General features: G+C 44.1%; 1 protein-coding gene across 2 annotated transcripts in view; it reads left to right on the plus strand.

Annotated features, from left to right (window-relative positions):
- The window catches only part of LOC140576993 (translocating chain-associated membrane protein 1-like 1), a 21,167-nt gene extending 4,526 nt beyond the window's left edge, over positions 1-16,641 (plus strand). Inside the window, exons 4-11 of one of the 2 annotated variants that reach the window (XM_072696742.1) lie at positions 1-3; positions 888-946; positions 2,476-2,560; positions 5,966-6,036; positions 7,665-7,769; positions 7,855-7,998; positions 9,219-9,379; positions 10,177-16,641. The exon at positions 1-3 is cut by the window's left edge and continues 114 nt beyond it. In XM_072696742.1, coding sequence (XP_072552843.1) covers positions 1-3; positions 888-946; positions 2,476-2,560; positions 5,966-6,036; positions 7,665-7,769; positions 7,855-7,998; positions 9,219-9,379; positions 10,177-10,250 — 702 coding nt within the window. In that variant the 3' untranslated portion in view covers positions 10,251-16,641. The remainder of the gene's footprint in view (positions 4-887; positions 947-2,475; positions 2,561-5,965; positions 6,037-7,664; positions 7,770-7,854; positions 7,999-9,218; positions 9,380-10,176) is intronic. The other variant, XM_072696743.1, reaches the window with a different exon arrangement.
- Positions 16,642-18,135: the final 1,494 nt, after the last annotated feature.

Consider the following 18,135-nt stretch of genomic DNA (forward strand, 5'->3'; position numbering starts at 1 on the left):
GCGGTAAGAGTCCTGAACCTGATCTAAGGTCAGCTCATTTTAACCTGTTCAGTGCTGGGTGAAACCAGTGAACTGATCCCAGCTCAGGTCAGATCAAATCCAACCGGTGTTATCACAAAGCAGCATTACAGTAATCCAGTATTCAGACAAGAGATCCGAGGTGACGGTGGCTCAAAAGCGGGACCCCATCCTCCTCTGGTCAAAACTACTTATTAAATAAATAAATTCTTAATAAAGAGTCACTGTACCACCATATACGACGTGTAGTCATAGTACAGTATAGTCATAGTATGGTGTACTATATTAATTTAGTATTGTTGTAGTATTATAGTATAGTGTACTAGTATAGTATGGTATACTATTATACTTTAGTATGGTGTACTAGTATAGTTATAGTGTAGTTATAGTATGATGTACTATATAGTATAATGTTATTATAGTATACTGGTATAGTACAGTACACTATTATAGTACTTTATAGTATAGTTATAGTACTGTATATGTGTATATATATATAGTATACTAGTATATTCTACTATACTATTATAGTTATAGCTATTATAGTACTATTTAGTATACTTATAGTATCGTATACTAGTATAGTGTAGTTATAGTTCGGGATGGTATACTAGTATATTTTAGTACATTATTATAGTTATAGATATTATAGTACTTTATAGTATAGTTATAGTATACTAGTATAGTAGGATATACTGTTATAGTTATAGTATATGCTAATATAGCAATAGTGGGGTATACTAGTATAGCTATAGTGTAGTATACAGGTATAGCTATAGTGTGGTATACAAGTGTGTGTGTGTGTGTGTGTGTGTGTGTGTGTGTGTGTGTGTGTAAATTGACTGAATTTTTTTCTTTTCCTCTGAAAGGAGGAGTTTGTGACAAATCCCACATTTCTGTGGGAGGGATACCCTCACACCCACATGACGTAAGTGCTCTTGTCTGCTCTTAGCCTGGTCTAATAAAAAACTGTTAGTATGTATAATACTAGCGAACAATAGTGTGTACTGCTCATAAGCTCCGCCAGACAGTCACATTGCATGTTTAAGGTGGTAGTAACTTCAGGCTCCTGCAGATGGCGCTGAATGAGGATAATGACGCTTTAAATACCAGTGGGGTGAGTGATGGGACTCATAGACTCATAAAGGAGGTGCAGTGCAGTGAGGGTCTCGTTGGATGTGAGAAAAAAATTGGCCACAAAGCAGATGAGGTTAACGATTGGCTAAAAGGAGTGACTGCATTTGGGCGTGGCCAAAGACCATAGTGTGAAGGAAGTAGCTGAATCTGCAGGTGTATGGAAGCTTACGGTCATACGGGTCTACCAGCTGTGGCAAAGATCCCAGTCTGCAGGAAGATGAAACTGACGTAGGGTTTCACAGCTTTGCTTCCAGGCGAGAGCTGCTTCTAGAAGTCAGGGCTGGTTCTTCACCTCCAAATTCTGAAAGTAAGCTCCTCAGTAAGCTCCTCAGGTAGCTGCAGACCATCAATATATGGAGCAGAGTGGCTCGCAAGAGGCCGACGCTCACCTCTGCTCAAGAATTACAAAAATGTCCTGTAGGCTGGGATCTCTGCCACTGCTGGTAGACCTGTATGACCGTAAGCTTCCATACACCTGCAGATTCAGCTACTCCCTTCACACTATGGTCTTCGGCCACGACCAAATGCGGTTGCTCCTTTTAGCCAATCATTAACTTCATCTGACCCCTTTTCCACACATCCAACGAGACCCTCGTTGCTCCCGTCCCGTCAGACACCCCACAGGTATTTATAGCTCCATCATCCTCATGCAGCGCCATCTGCAGGAGCCTGACATCACTACCACCTTAACCAAAGGCAAGGTGACCTCCTTTTTGTCTGGAGGAGCTTATTATCCCATGTTGTTTTGCTGCTGGGTTTTAGGTGTGGGTGCTCTTCCCCATAATACGTCAATATGACCAGTCTGTGAGGGCTGTTGTGTTGAATAGCTGGTCTCTGTGAAATCGGCCAGCCTGTTAAGTACAGTACCGGTAGAAAGTAATTAGTTTGACCTGGCACTGAGCTGAAGTGCAGCGATGGCCGTCTCCGAAGGGAAAATCACTTTTTTGGCCGTGGTGTTTTTCAACTTCCTCATTCTGCATCCTGTGTGACCAGTTCCACACCACTGAGAACCACCGAAAGTGAAATGGGAAGCCAGCATTCACTGTAGATTTAACATAAAGATTTACTAATGATCATTTCCTTCATTTAAGGTGTTTGTTGAAGTCGTTTTTTCAGGTTCCCTGGTTTTCTTTTCCCAGTAAAGTAGTTTAAAATCTTGGAAAGGCAAAGTCATTTTTATTTATTTATTTATTTTTGAATAAATTATTAATCTGATTATTCAACAAGTTGTCAGAGCTATTTGTAGCTCTCTCAGCTACTGATCTAATCAGCACTAGCAGCCCTAATGTGACGTATGCTGTATTTTCCTCCATGTCTTAGCTTTCAGGTGAAGTTCTTCTACATCTGCCAGATTGCCTACTGGTTCCACGCCCTTCCCGAACTTTATTTTCAGAAAGTACGAAAGGTAAGCACCGTTACAGATCACACACTTTCTTTTGTTTATTCTTCTTTTGTTGCAAAAACGGCCGGGCTGAATTAGAGGTGGGCGTTTTGATATGGTATTGTTCATGTAATTAATTACATCACAGTACTTTTTCTGAGGGTATCATGGGAATGGTCCGTCTCTCTAGGGCGTTTTATTTATTTATTTATTTATTTTGAGCCTGTGGAGCGACCCAGAGAACTGATTGGTGGGTCTCCTGAAGTCATTGGCCTGGGGTTCTCTGGTGGGGAGGGGCTTTGTGAAAACTATCGCCTGCCGGCGCAGCGTGTGAGCTTGTGTGATTGGTTCATTTTGTCATGTGACTGCTTAAGTGTTTGTATCCAAGAGAAATAAGGAATAAGGTGAAGTTTCTGTGTGATGCAAGCCAGCGATAATGAGCCTCTTCCCCTGAACGAGCCCGAAATCAGTCTCGCGTGTTCAAAAAACACGTAACTAGACCAGGTTTAGACCAGTTCTAGAGGACAGCACAGATGATGAGTGTATACTAACTGCATGGTAACACACAGCTGATCGGATGGAAGCTCATTATCTTATTTAATTCTAATTATTTTACATTTAAATATCACCGCTGTCCAGTGAAAAGCACGGATCTGTATTTTTGTCAGTTTTTAGTTTTCTCCATGGTTCGAACCCTGTAGCTGCTTCTGTACGCGGTGTAAATAATTCTGGATGAATGGACCAATAGAAATGCTCTGAATTACTTGGAATAAACTTTTATTTTACACTGAATACACACAAATTTTTGCCCTGTCCTATAAAGTCACAATTTTGGAGATACAATTTTTTTTTTTTGGTCAGCGGTGATATGTAACTAGAAATGGGGTCGAAATGTTTTTTATTTATTGTAAAAAATGTACAAAATAATCATTTTTCACTCTTTGTAATTTGGGACATTGAGAAGAGGCAGGTGTGTTTGGGTTCTTGTCCCTTCCTTTGAAGCTCCTCTTCAGCCGGAGTGCAAATCGTCACTGAAGCAAAAGAGGGAAACATCACCAAATACTAAAAAATTCTAAAATTCATGTTAGAACTTTCACTGATCATCAATCAACATTTGTTTAAACTTGGAGAATGTTAAATTTACAAAGTTGGGATGTAAAAATGAATGTGAAATTAATATTAGTATGAAATATTGATATAAAATTGAGAAATTGGAGATAAGTAATAATAAGGTATTAAAACGTATTTAAAATATATATTATTACAGTATAAGATATTAGACGCAGAGTGAAACAGTACAGATAAAATCTGTACCTAATAATTAGGGTTACACATAAGACCTATTCGACCCACAGGCTATTCACAGGGGTTATCAGGTAGGCACCTCCCTTCAAGGCTCAACAGTGAGGCCTGGCGTCCCAGACCCCAGCTCCAGGCTCACTTCACAGAACCATCACTTAACCACCCTCACACCTGTAGACCCACACTGGCCTCCCTGTTGGCTAAGGCTGTACCTAGCTCAGAGCCTCCGTGAATTTCCCCTCTTAACTTCAACACCACTGTATCCCCACCCAGCCTCAGCCCTTCTTATCCACAGACACTGACTAGATCTTTCCGCTGCTGGCTAGTCTCAGCACCCTGTCAGACTTCACTACAGAACCACTAACACCTCTCTCTACTGGTCTAATATACGCCTGTCACCCACGCTCTCTCACCTCAGCCACCAGATCTGCATACTTCAGCTTCTTCCTTTTCTTAGCTCCATCAGCCTCAGCCTGGTTAACACAGTGCAGTCCTGCACTCATTCTCCATTAGTGTGCCCTGTAGTGCCCTACTACTAGAGACTGGATAGACCTGCTTAGGACCTAAGCTCCTGATTATGCCCCCATGCCCCCAAACCCACCTTGTATGCTAATTAAATGTGCTTCAACTTGGATCTTTACCTACCCACTGCCCAAAAACCCAAATTTCATTCATTTTTGTTAAGTAGAATTATGAAGGTAATATAAGATCCTGTTCAGATGTGGTCAGAGGGCTGGCCCAAGCCCTAATGGGGCCCTAAGCAGATTTTTATTTGGGGCTCCCTCCATACACCCACCTTAACACCAGATGCTTCATTTCATAGGGAGAGAGAGATATTGCGCAATACGCTGAAGCACCCAGGCCTTTATCCACCACCCAAGCGACACATATCTGCATTTGTCCAACAGTGGCAGCAGCCAACAGCTGATTAATTTATATAAAAATTGCCTTTAGCTGTGTAATACCATTTCCTTAGATTTGTTTTTTATGTTATTTTTAAAATATGTATTTTTATCATGACATCTTGGTGCTCTTGGGGGCCCCCTGGTGGCGTTGGGGCCATAAGCGCCTGCATAATTCAAGTATGTCTTTGGGCCGGCTCTGTGTGGTCACTTAATTCGTCCTGAGTATCAGGATTAGATCTGGATCAGGCCGAAAGCCATATAAAAATGCAAGCATGAACTCGCCCAAGACTCAAACCACCACCGGAGGAGGTCTGAGACACATTTGAGCCACATTTGAACCCCTCCCAGTACAACCGATACCCCTGCCAGGACAACCGATAGCATATCCAGTACTAACAAACCACCCAACCCAGTATAACCAAGTAATAATTGGGGCACAACGAGCAAATTTGCATATTCAAACAGCCATCAGATCTCAGTCTGACTAACCTTAGATGCAAAATCTGATCAGGAGACTAGTCCTGATACTAGTCACGTCTGGATTGTAGCTCAGTGATTTCTCAGTGCATGTAAATCTGATGTCCAGGAATCTCACACCCCTAACTGTGCCATATTTTTGCCATACCTTATATTGATGATGCAGATTGTCGCCGTCATGGATAAACCTTGTATCTCATTTTTACATTTTTCATCCATTTCCTCCCCAATTTGGACCGTCAATATCCCAACCCGTACTCAATCCCCAATCAACACACACCCCCTCCGACGCATGCGCAATCCTGCCGCTCGTTTCTCGAACTGCTGGTGATGCAACATCACTGGCTTCAACGCACCAGGCTGCAGATGCCAGCGACGGCCAGCACTGCAGCAAAGCAATGTGGGGGGATAGAGCGCCATCTACCAACCCTGGAGAGAGCAAGGCTAATTGTGCTCTCTCTGGGCCAGGATTCGGACCAGTGACCCTCTGATCATGGTGACAGCGCCACGATTTTAGTCTTTTTGGAGCAATTCTGTTGGTCCTTTCATTACAAACATTTACTCAATGCAAATAATAACGGCCAGATTCCCATTATGTCAAAATATATATTTAAAAAAAATGGAGTTACAATGTTTTTGCGTGACCGCGACGATATGCTCATATTATCTCTGTGGAAAACTCTGTATTGAATATGCATAATAATTAGCAACTGACTGCAATTCTTTCTTATGTGTTTGTTTCTAGGAAGACATTCCTCGCCAGCTTTACTACATATGCCTTTACGTTTTCCACATCACTGGTGCCTACGTCCTCAAGTGAGTGTTTTCAAAGGTTCAGCCTTCTTTCTTAATCCCCTTCTACAGGCCGCGCTCTTCTGAAGGGCAGTATAGAGGCAGTATAAGTGATTTAGCTTCGAGCTGCAGAATTCATTAGCCAGTTTGTGGCTTTTTATGATGAGCTACAAGGCAGACTTCCAACCTGACCACACTTTCAGTCCCCCTGAGAGACGGATTCCCTGCGTTCACTGGGGCTGGTCGACCACAGAAGCCCTAGCTTGCACAGTAGGGCTTAAAGGAGTGGGCCTTGAGTTCCAAACAGCCTAATAATACCATAATAACCCAGCTAATAGGAGTCCATCCCTTCATATAAACACCTCAGACATAATCGAATCTGAGGAGACGGTACGCATCTTTAATATCGAACCAAATGGAAGATTCATCATTATCTGAACAGAATCTGGTGACTTTCATTGTGGGAATCTTTGTCCAGTTCTTGCAAAATCTTTTTACATTATGCTTAAAAGGCTTAAAATAGTGTATTTACATTTAATTTAACAGTAACTTTAGCATCTGTTAACACGGCAAGGCTTATTATACACTGAGGGGTATTACTCAGTAACTGCAGGGACTTCTGCACAAACTGGTGGGGCTATTCTCTGTTTGTAATCACACTTTTGGGGTTAAAAGTTCTTTAGGAAACCAAAAGTGGTCCAGATAGTGGTTTGGCTATATATCAATAACTAATAAACACCAAAAATTGTGGTTTTAGAAGTTTTATCCACTATTTTTGAGAATTTTTATATTATATACGGTACTAGATATCTATATACTGTAACTTACTATACTGTAGATGACCTCCTCTGTAATCTCCACTTAACATTTTAGGCATTCTGCATATTTCATTATCATCTACAGACTGCTTTGGCCTCTTCTGATAAATCAAGAGCTTTGACGTTGCACCTGGCTGGCATACCGAAGTACATTTATATTCATTAATCTGCAGCCAGGCTGGTTTTATGTTCTTTAAAACAGTGATTCGGGGCTCGGGGGGGGGGCTCTGGGGGGGCTCTGAGTGGCTCAGTGGTCTAGTGCACTACCACTATGGCCTGGTTGCAAGTTTGCCATCAGCAACCGGAGTCTGAGAGAGCATAATTGGCCCTGCTTTCTCTGGGTGGGTAGCTGTCACTGTCTCTCCCAGGGTATCACGCTTAAGTGATGTTGGCCGGCACAGGGGTCTGTTAGCTGTTGTGGTGGAGCTGGGGAACCGTGTCTGCTGCATGGGGATGCCTCATCGGTGGCAGTTAAGAAGGCGGGGTGGCTGGCTTTGCATGTATCGGAGGAGGCATGTGTTAGGCCATTACCCCTCCTAGTGTCGGGAGCATCGCTAGTGCTTGGGGGTTAATTGGCAGAATTGGGAGAAAAGGGGGGGGAATAAATAAATAATTGAAATAAATAAAAAAATAAAAACCTATAGAGATTCTGAACTTTTGAAGAGTAGTGCAACCAAATTCCAGGTGTAAACAGGGGACAGTGGCCCTGCATGTGTGTAAATTTTATTTGTAAATGTAGATATTAAATTAGTTATAGAGCTTTGGGCATTAGCATGACTGTAATGATCACCATATTGCCAAATTACAATAACGGCAACTTACGATCTCTCTCAGCCTTCACCGCTTGGGCCTGGTTCTTCTGATTCCACACTACCTGGTGGAGCTTCTCTTCCACGCTTCACGCCTCTTCTATTTCAGCAACGAGAACAAGCAGAAAGGGTAAGTTCAGCTCCTACACCTCTGTAGCCACTCCTTCAGCCATGCGAGATGTTGGGATTGATGTCCTGTTGGTGGTCTCTCTCAGGTTTACACTGTGGGCTCTCCTCTTCGTCATCGCTCGTCTCCTGACCCTCACCCTCTCAGTGTTGACGTTCGGCTTCGGACTGTCCCGTACGGATAATCAGGGCTTCTCTTTGGCAGAAGGAAACTTCAACGTGCTCACTGTCAGGTAGTGTATATCTGCTGCCACCTAGTGGTCAAACACCCCAACTGAGGCAAAGACTGGAGGACGAATGGACTGAGCAGTACTCTGCTGACCCTGACCACTCACTATACTGAGGCAAAGGCTGGAGGACGAATGGACTGAGCAGTACTCTGCTGACCCTGACCGCTCAATATACTGAGGCAAAGGCTGGAGGACGAATGGACTGAGCAGTACTCTGCTGACCCTGACCACTCACTATACTGAGGCAAAGGCTGGAGGACGAATGGACTGAGCAGTACTCTGCTGACCCTGACCACTCACTATACTGAGGCAAAGGCTGGAGGACGAATGGACTGAGCAGTACTCTGCTGACCCTGACCGCTCAATATACTGAGGCAAAGGCTGGAGGACGAATGGACTGAGCAGTACTCTGCTGACCCTGACCGCTCACTATACTGAGGCAAAGGCTGGAGGACGAATGGACTGAGCAGTACTCTGCTGACCCTGACCGCTCACTATACTGAGGCAAAGGCTGGAGGACGAATGGACTGAGCAGTACTCTGCTGACCCTGACCGCTCAATATACTGAGGCAAAGGCTGGAGGACGAATGGACTGAGCAGTACTCTGCTGACCCTGACCACTCACTATACTGAGCTACAGTCGATTTTAGCTGCTTTACTGGAGCCGAGCTGGATCACTCGCTGATAGTTGATGACCGGTCGTGGGCACAGCGCTTGTGATTTGCTATGATGAATGGATTGGTCCCAAGGATCTGCCTATTTATCCAATACCTGATCCAGCTAATTTTCTTTTAGTTTCAGGACCAATATCTGTTCCTAGAACTGGATTATTTAAAGGTGCACCCCTAACAATAATCATTATCTGTAATAATAAAAATGTAAACATCTCCCTTTTGAAATTTCCCTTCCATTAATAAACAGTTTCAAGCTTTAACTGTAATAAATAAGAACTACAAATAATAATAATTATAATAAGATTTATCATACCATGAAAATCTCATACCACTGCAGCCAGTGCAGTGCAGACAGTGTACAGAGGAGGGCCAGTATAGTGTTGGGAGTCTTGCCCAAGGACTCTTATTGGTGTAGCGCAGCACCTGCAGTCAGCCAGACCAGGAATTGAACCCCAGTCTCACTGGCAGGTAATGGTGTTATCTGTTGCGCCACACCAACCACTAACTTCTACATCTCTGTCTGGTCTCACTGTCTGTGATCTCGCTCAGGATGACGTGTCTGTCAGCCATCTGCCTGACTCAGGCCTGGATGATGTGGAAATTCATCAACTTCCAGCTGAAGAAGTGGAGGGAGCAGAGCCAGATCCAGGCCAGCAAGAAGAAAGCAGTCAGTCCCAAGAGCAAACCCACCAAGAAGGACTCTTCTAGGGGTGAGTGTGTATGTATAGTGTATATGTATATTAATATATATACTTACTATATATGTATATATATATATATATATATATATATATATATTTGTCTTTTTATTACAAGAGTTTTAATTGCAATTAAGTTTATTTATTATCATTTATTTATTTATTTTCTGCCAATTTGCATTCATGTACTGCTAGCAACATATAATTAATGTATATATAAATATATATGAATATAAATGAGCTCTAATCACACCTGTTTAGATGCTCATCCAGGTTTGCTTGCCCTGCCTTTCAGTCGAACTCATCGACGCTAAACTCACAGCTACGCTGGGCTTGTTTTTTTTTCTTCCCCCACCTGTTTTCAGAGCTCACCAATCAGTGCAGAGCACCCACAGCGCCCCCACCCTGTTGCGCTCATAAATGCACACGAGGGAATGAGCTGATTTGGCCTGTACTAGATAGATACGTCGTAATTTTGACAATATGCTGTGTTGCCACTATACCGTCTCGTTAGCCTAGCCATGCTAGCATATTTCACCCAACATTTTGTTAACCTCGTCAACAAGGACGCGCCTGTCGCCTTTGGGGTCTGAGCACAGGGTCAGTCTGGCTACGGCACCCCTGGAGCAGAGCTGGTTAACTTGCTTGCTTGCTTGCTTGCTTACTTAAGAGCCCAGCATTGGCAGATTAGAGGACCCGGGAATCGAACCCATAGCCTTGTGGTCAATAACCCAGTACTCCTAACCACGGAGTCTGAATATGGTCTGATAAATATATTTAATAATGATATCTTATCTCTTGTCTGACAGGAGGGTCGGTGAACGGAGTGATGAAACCAGAGGACAAAACATCACCCAGGGCCAGAAAAACAAAAGCCTCCTAGATGAGCGGAGGCGAGGGTCTGGAAATGTGGCGCTGTTTCTCTCGCTCTCTCTCTCTCTCTCTCTCTCTCTCTTTTAACTCCAACTGTAGAAAAAAAGGAAAGGTTCACATATTCTCTCCTGAAAGAACCACTGAATCACACCGTCACCTTAACTGTACGGTCGAGGCTTGATGAACAGAGGTAGAGGATCAGATCGTGTGGCGTTTGGTTTTAAATCGATTTTTTTAATTATTATTATAATAATTATTTCATTTGAGATTAAATTGAAGGATTTTGAGGGTAAAAGGGGATTACTGGATTTGGTGTAGGTGGAAATGTGAAGAAGTTTGGGGGGAAAAAAGCTGAAAAAGCCTAAAAACCATATATGCTAGTTCTGTCCTAGCAAGCTAGTGCTAGACCCATGCTAGCTCTAGCTAACTAGATGAATTGCTTGACTTACTTGCTTGTATGGATTTTACCTGAGAGTGGATGAAGGGACGACCAGTATCTTCATCAGGGGAATATATATATAAATATATAAAATCTTTCTGTCTTTCTCTCGCTCTCGATCTTCAGGGCTCGCCGAACTTAGCATTTAGCATTTATCTCCTGAAGAATTGATGGTCGAGTTTCTAGCCCTGGTGCTTAACTTGATGCCCTACTCGGCCTCATGAATCTCTCTGTCGTTAAGGATGGAGGCCTTTTTTAAAGTGCCCTTTTTGTTTGTCATATTTAGCCCCGAGCCGAGCCGAGGCCTGAGGCTCGGCAGGAGAGTTCGGTTAAGCTCGGTTAAGGCCGAGACGAGCGGGTGAGGGCTGTCGGTTTACTCAGCTTAGCTTTTTGACAGCCTCTGTTGTGTAACAGGGACTGAATTTGTATGAAGAAGGAGAGCAGGAAGTGTAAGAGCAGGTATTTTAAGGGCAGCGCTGTGCTGGCAATCACCGTTTTCAATTTTGGTGAAGAGACTTTTCAGATTAGAGCTCCCCCTGTAGGCTTGGGGGCAGAATTGTTAGATGTTCAGGATCATTTTTCAAATTGTCGCCTGTGGGTGCGTCCCAGATGCATACTGTTTTTGAGTATGGGATGTCCCGATCCGATCCAGTGACTTGGGATCTGGGGCCAATCCAGACCTTTTAGATTTCTGATACTCTTCTGATCCTTAGGTTTGCTGTAACGGGGTGCTTCTGGCGCCCCCTAGGAGCCATTATTGGGCATGATCTTTAGTTGCCCAATAAGCTACCCCAGATAGAGTTCATCTGGGACTTTGTGGAGCTTTATTATATTTACAGAAACTCAGATAAGATCGGATTGGTATTGGCTCTTTTTCAATATTGTTGGGATCGACGCTGGAATTTTTTTTTTTTTTTTGGAATTGACACCCCTGCATGTTCACATAAATGTTAGAGTGGTAGTTTCCTCAAAAGCCTGAGATCAAAGAATCAACTCGAATCTTTTTGGAGTCCGTCGGCTCTTTTTTTTTTTTTTTTAATTCGACACCCACTGGAATCAACTAGGTTTTTTTTGTAATTGAATCTTTTTTGGAGTCAATTGGCTCTTTTTTGGAGTTGGTCGACTCTTTTTGGAATTGACTCTTTTAGGAATCGACTCCCAGGCCTATGTGGTGATTGGATAAGTTCATGTTAAGAACTGTTAGTGGTAGTTTCATTTTCTTGCAGAAACGTTAAGCTGTGATGAGAAGGAGATGCGTTGCTATGGTGTCGGCTCTCGGTTATTGTAGGTATCCGCAGTGAGGAGATCTCGCAGTGGATGTTTTTAACGGGATGATTCGCTGGTATGTTAACATTTTGAACTCTGAGACAGGGGAAACAAGCTCTTCATTTCTTGGAGGAGCAGCTGGAGTGGAATTGAAGCTGTGTGAGGGGCGTTTGGTAGGTAGTGTGTTTCTGGAATCTCCTGAAGCTTTGTTTGACAACTAAGAGACTAAATGTTCTGCTGATGGGTCGTGGCCTCCAGCAGAACAAAGCATTTGTGGCCTTTTGTAGAGTAGAGAAGATGGGAGGGGAGGTTGACTTTGCCCTTTAGGTTTTTTGTTTGTTTGTTTGTTTGTTTTGTTAATTATTTGCCCCAATTCTCCACCACAGTCGTCTCGGCCTCGTCTCCCAGCATGGCCAGGGCCGCTACGCCGTGGCTTCTAGTGAAACGATACAATCCTTATTCAAGTGCCCTTAAGATAACGACAGTAAACGCTGTGGATGACTTCTCTTCAGTACCGGCCGGCGACCGCTCTCCTCCTCTTCGCTTCGTAGACGCCTCACTCGCCTCGGGCACGAAGCCTCGTTGAGAGTTGAGCGTTGGAGTGCGTAACCTTTCCCCCCGGCCCCCCATGTCCGTTTCTCGTCAGGAAAGCTGTGACGGTGCACGGGTGTGTGTGTGTGTGTGTGTGTGTGTGTGTGTGTGTGTGTGTGTGTGTGTGTGCACGCGTGCATGTGATGGAACGTGCATGAACCATGTTGCCCATAGAGTTGACTGATTTTAAAGGAGAAGAAACACACACACACACACACACACTCACATACACACTCTTTAGGGCATGTGGTTAAAAGACTTGTCTGTTTTTTTTGTACAACCAAAACGTTCGTGAGTGAGAGGTGGTCTTTCCTCCCACTCTGATGAGCTTTTTCTGAGTATAAACACTTATACACACACACTCGCGCACACACACACACACACACACACACACACTTTCCGTCCGATGCTGTACGTGTGTTAATTGCCAAATCGTGTAAAGGGAAACCCTTGCTCTTTCCCAGTGATTTTGATATTGCCACTTGCATCTCATCAGGTCTTCATAGCGTCTCTTAGCAGGGTGGGGAGCTGTATTACAGTAGTAATACATTAAAGGGGAAGTCCACTCAAAATTCAGAATTCCTCTAGAATTCGGGGGATGTGATGTAAAGACTCGTTCAGAGTGCAGATGCATACATGCACATGGGGTAGGCGTTTAGAACTTCGTAAGGGAGCTTTTAGAGGCATTAAACTCTTCAGACGTCTGGTTCCATTCACCACCACTGTGAACAAATTTCTCTAAAATGCAGTTCATCCCCAATGAGGGAGTTTGTTTACATCTTGGCCTGATAGATATGCAGAAAACATACTGGAATTCTTTAGTCAGGGGATAGCTTGGTCTAAAGATGCAAATTTATGCAGTTCAGGTCAATAAAAGCTCATTTTTATCTAATCGAATATTTTAGATGTGTAGCACCTCCTAGGCTTTATTAAATGTTTTATGGGGAAATAACATAAGTGGACATAAAATAATGTTTAATACTTTTGGATTTTTATGTTCAAATGGGACAAAGCTATGGGTGCCCATCTGAATGCTAGGGAGGGTGCCCGCGTCCTGGTAGCCTATTCAGACTGGGTAAGTGGTGGAAGTGGGGTAATGTAATTATTACCAGACGCTCTCAGTGATTTTAGCCCCGGCCAAATGCGTCATGTTGGTCATTTTTACAGACGGCTCATTTGCATAACGCTAACAGGTTAACGACTCATTTCTAGAGGCATATTTCATCATATCCATGTTTCAGTGCAGGATGAGAAGCACTGTGCACTTACACCCGGCTACTGTGTCTTACAAGCTGCCAGTCAGAGCAGGTTCCACTGCTCTCCTCCTCAGTTGAGCCTTCACCCGGCGACGTCTTAGGAGGGAAAGAGCGAAGCGGTTTCTCTTTAGTTTTTTTTTTATTTTTTTTATGTTTTTACTCTCGACCCGTCGCTGTCTGAGAACCATTGTTGTGTAGACGACTATATTGAGACACTGTACTGAATTCTTGTTAGATTTTTAAAACTATTTTTATAGAGTTGAATCAACTGTAGAAAGATTAACATTCTTTAGCACACGTTATTTTTTTATGCCTTATTGATTTCCGAGTTTTATTTTTGTACCGTGCTGCAGAGCTTTCTCACCTTAGCGGTGTGGATCTGAATGGCTGAAAGTCGGGCCGGGTTAAGAGCATGCGAGCTACGCTGCCAGTCAAAAGTTTGAGAACACCCCCGGTTTTCCAGTGAAGAACCTGATATAGGTCAGAGAACGAATAATATAAATTATTAAATAAAACAAGGAGAGCTTCTGCATTTTGCAAGTCATTGCAATTCTCAAACCCTTTATCTGTATAAAAGCAGGGTTGCACGGACTGTTACTGCTCTGTCTACCGCATCGAACCCACAACCCTGTCATCAATAGCCCAACGGTCTAACCGCTGAGCCACCACAGTGATGACAGGGTTGTGGGTTCGATACCCGGGTTGGGTAAATACTGCAAAAGCCTGTTCAGCACAGACAACCCCATAACCTTCAGTGCAGTGGGCAGTGATGGCTCAGTGGTTAGAGTGTCCGCCAGGCTTTTGATGACCGGGTTGTGGGTTCGATACCCAGGCTCAGCAAACTGCCCGCCAGGCTTTTGATGGCAGGGTTGTGGGTTCGATACCCAGGCTCAGCAAACTGCCCGCCAGGCTTTTGATGGCAGGGTTGTGGGTTCGATACCCAGGCTCAGCAAACTGCCCGCCAGGCTTTTGATGACAGGGTTGTGGGTTCGATACCCAGGCTCAGCAAACTGCCCGCCAGGCTTTTGATGACAGGGTTGTGGGTTCGATACCCGAGCTCGGCAAGCTGCCCGCCAGGCTTTTGATGACCGGGTTGTGGGTTCGATACCCAGGCTCAGCAAACTGCCCGCCAGGCTTTTGATGACAGGGTTGTGGGTTCGATACCCAGGCTCAGCAAACTGCCCGCCAGGCTTTTGATGGCAGGGTTGTGGGTTCGATACCCGAACTCGGCAAGCTGCCACTTTCGGTAGCTCGGCAGCTTAACACTGGAGCGGGTCACGGCTTCAGCTGTGAGGAGCTCCTTGCTAAAATAAGGGCTACGCAGCACTGCCAGTGGACTCCTGGAGAAATTGGGGGTCGTTTTGAAACTTTTAAGCGGTGTAGTGTAGGTGGGAGGTCTTCAGCATCTGCTGGAGAAAGTCTTCAGCATCTACTACTGCCAGGTAGCAATGCTCATGCTCTAATTGGAGGTGTTTTCTCTTTTCTTTTCGTGCTTATGTCCGTTTGAACTTCTGAGAATCTCAAAATCTGAGTTTTAGTTCATGGTGGTCTTCTCTATTATTAATTTTTTTTTTTTTTTTTTTTTTTTTTGCTATCCTTGATGAGCAAGTGAGCCTCTGACGTTTTGTTTGTTGTCACAACTGGATTTGTTTCTTGATTTTATGCAAGGGGTGCTAAAACGAATGAGCCGTTGTTTGTTTATTTGTTTGTTTGTTTGTTTATTTGTGTGTGTGTGTGTGTGTGTGTGTGTGTGTGTGTGTGTGTGTGTGTGTGTGTGTGTGGCGTAGTCGGTTAGTCGTCGTGTAGAAAACTGGCCTGTAGTTGTTAAGCTTGCAGATTACTTCTATTTCGGTTTCACCTGTGAGTACTGGGCCCGCGTGTGTGAAGCATCTCAGACCAGGATTAAGCCTCTTTATGTCCAAATGTTTGTGGACACCCCTTCTAATGAATGCATTCAGCTACTTTAAGTTGCACCCACTGTTGACACCGATCACACACACACAGCTTGTCTAGTCCCTGTAAAGAAGTACTGCCAATAGAATAGGATGAACCTACTGGCACCATGCTGCCTAATGCCAGGCGTGGGCTAGAGGGGTATAACTAACGCCCATTAACACAGCATTGAGCTGTGGAGCAGTGGAAGAACTGTGTTCTCTGCGATGATGGATGGTGATCCATATTAGACGTTTGCGATGATATCCATCCTGTGAGGCTGTGAGGGTTTGATTGCACTCAGCAATTGACAGAACTATCAATGAGCTCCGGTGCTGATGTTAGAGCTCCATCACTCCAAAGAACCCAGTTTCCCCATTCCACAGCCATGCCATGGGAGGCTTTATACCCCCGTCTAAGCCTTGAGCATGCTGACCTTAGACCTTTTACATGCAGATCATCTTTCCTCCCTGGAGGTCAAACAAGCTGTGCTTGCGCAATTTGGACGCCTGTGAATCCACTGTTTAGAAGCAGTGTCTGGACATACTTGGACATATATATATCTGATCTAAGGGTCGGCCGCCAAGGGTGGTTCGAGCTTGAATGGCAAGCCCTGACCCAAGATCAGTGTTCTGATAGGTTGATGCAGATGAGCCCTGGTTGAACAACGTTCGGACACCTGTCGAGTTCAAAAGATGCACCAAAGCTTTCTCAAAGACGCCACAACAGGTAGACCAACCGAGAAGACTCTTCTCTAGGCTTTCTGCATATGCACTGTTCTTAATTTCAGATGCTTGTCTATGTTGAGATGTATTGCTTTTATATAAAATGTTATTAATCTATGTATTTATGCAAATTTTTGGTTTTTGTTTTTCCTGTTTTGTTTTATTTTACAATTAAAAATTTGCTTAACCTCAGTGCTGCAGTCTTGCTTTTTCTTTGTTCTCTTTGCAGGAAAAAACAAGCAGAATTTAATTTAGAAGCAAGAGCTAATATTGTGTGCAGGTCCCCATGGTCCCGCTAAAGCAGTTCTGACCTGTCGAGACGTCCACAAGGACCCCATAAGACCTCTGAAGGTGTCCTGCTGTGGTGTCTGGCACCAAGAAGGTAGCTGCAGATCCTGTAAGTCCTTGAAGATGTGAGGTGGGACCTCCATGAGCACCAGTGAGAGCCTGGAGTGCCCATGACCCTGTTCCTGTGCCCATGGCCCATGACCCTGTCTCAAACTGGTTCCTTCCTTGGAGAACTTTTGGTAGAGACTGACCACTGCATACCTGCCTGATGTTTTGGCTGTTTTTTCAGATGTTCTGACCCTAGTGGTCTTGCCAAGTCCCTGTTTTTTTCCTGCTTCTGCACCTTCATCGCCTTCAAGAACTGGCCGTTTCTTCATTCGCCCTGTACATCCACCCCTTACCAGGAGCCACTAGGTCCAGGTGTTCTTTCACTTCACCTGCCAGTGGTTTTAATGTTATGGCTGAGTCTTTAGAGGTAATGTGGATGAAATTATGTATTTTTTTGCAGACTGCGCTGTTTGTGGACATATTAAAGGTGTTTTAGGCCCAATGTAAGCTTGTGGGGGGCTTTTACTTTCAGACGTCTGGTTGAGTTCACCACCCCTGTGAGCAGTTCTGACTCTACAAGCTTCTCTAGAGTGGAGCGTTTAACATCACATCAACCCACTTAACCATCTTCTTACACCCGAACTTTAAATGTTAAATCGATTGCAGTTCTGACAGGCTCCACAAGATGGCACCATTGCACACCTTAACACACTGATGCACTGCAGCCAGCTGCTGCATTAATAAATCATTGGAGCTCCACTGGCTGTCTGCAGTGACAGACAGTGAGATGCTGGCAGCCAGTGAGGGAGGGGGGAGAGAGGGCGAGAGAGAGTAATTGATTGAGAGAAAGTGAATTAGAGAATCAGAAAGGGTCACACAAAGGCAAAGGCTGGCTCTAATTAAGTTCTCCTCAAGAAATAAGAGCTTTTAACAGCCCAAAGTAATGCAGGGTGCTATGAATCATCAGAGTGATTCATGGGCCAGCTTTGCAGCTCCTCCTTGCTCGCAGTGACCTCCAGGTAACCGGCCTTAACTGCCCAGACTCGGTCAGAACATGAATTTCCATGAGTCTTTTTACTTCTTTTTATCATAGGGCCTCTATTAAAGTATTATAATAATATCTGGTCATTTAGTGGTCATAAGTTCCTATTATTCATTTAGAGCTCAGTGGACACTAAGAGCGTGTTCACACCTGCACCTTTAATCCGGTTCAGTCGGGCTCTGGTTCGGTTTCACTCTTGGTGTGGTTGGTTTAGGCAGGTCGGAGAACGATAATCACATTCTGATGTGGACCAAAATGATCCCACTGAGACCCTTGATTGGAGGTGGTCAGGGGTTAGTTTCAGCTGT

The sequence above is a fragment of the Salminus brasiliensis genome, chromosome 14 (assembly GCF_030463535.1).
Source record: "Salminus brasiliensis chromosome 14, fSalBra1.hap2, whole genome shotgun sequence".
NCBI classification, from domain to species: domain Eukaryota; kingdom Metazoa; phylum Chordata; class Actinopteri; order Characiformes; family Bryconidae; genus Salminus; species Salminus brasiliensis.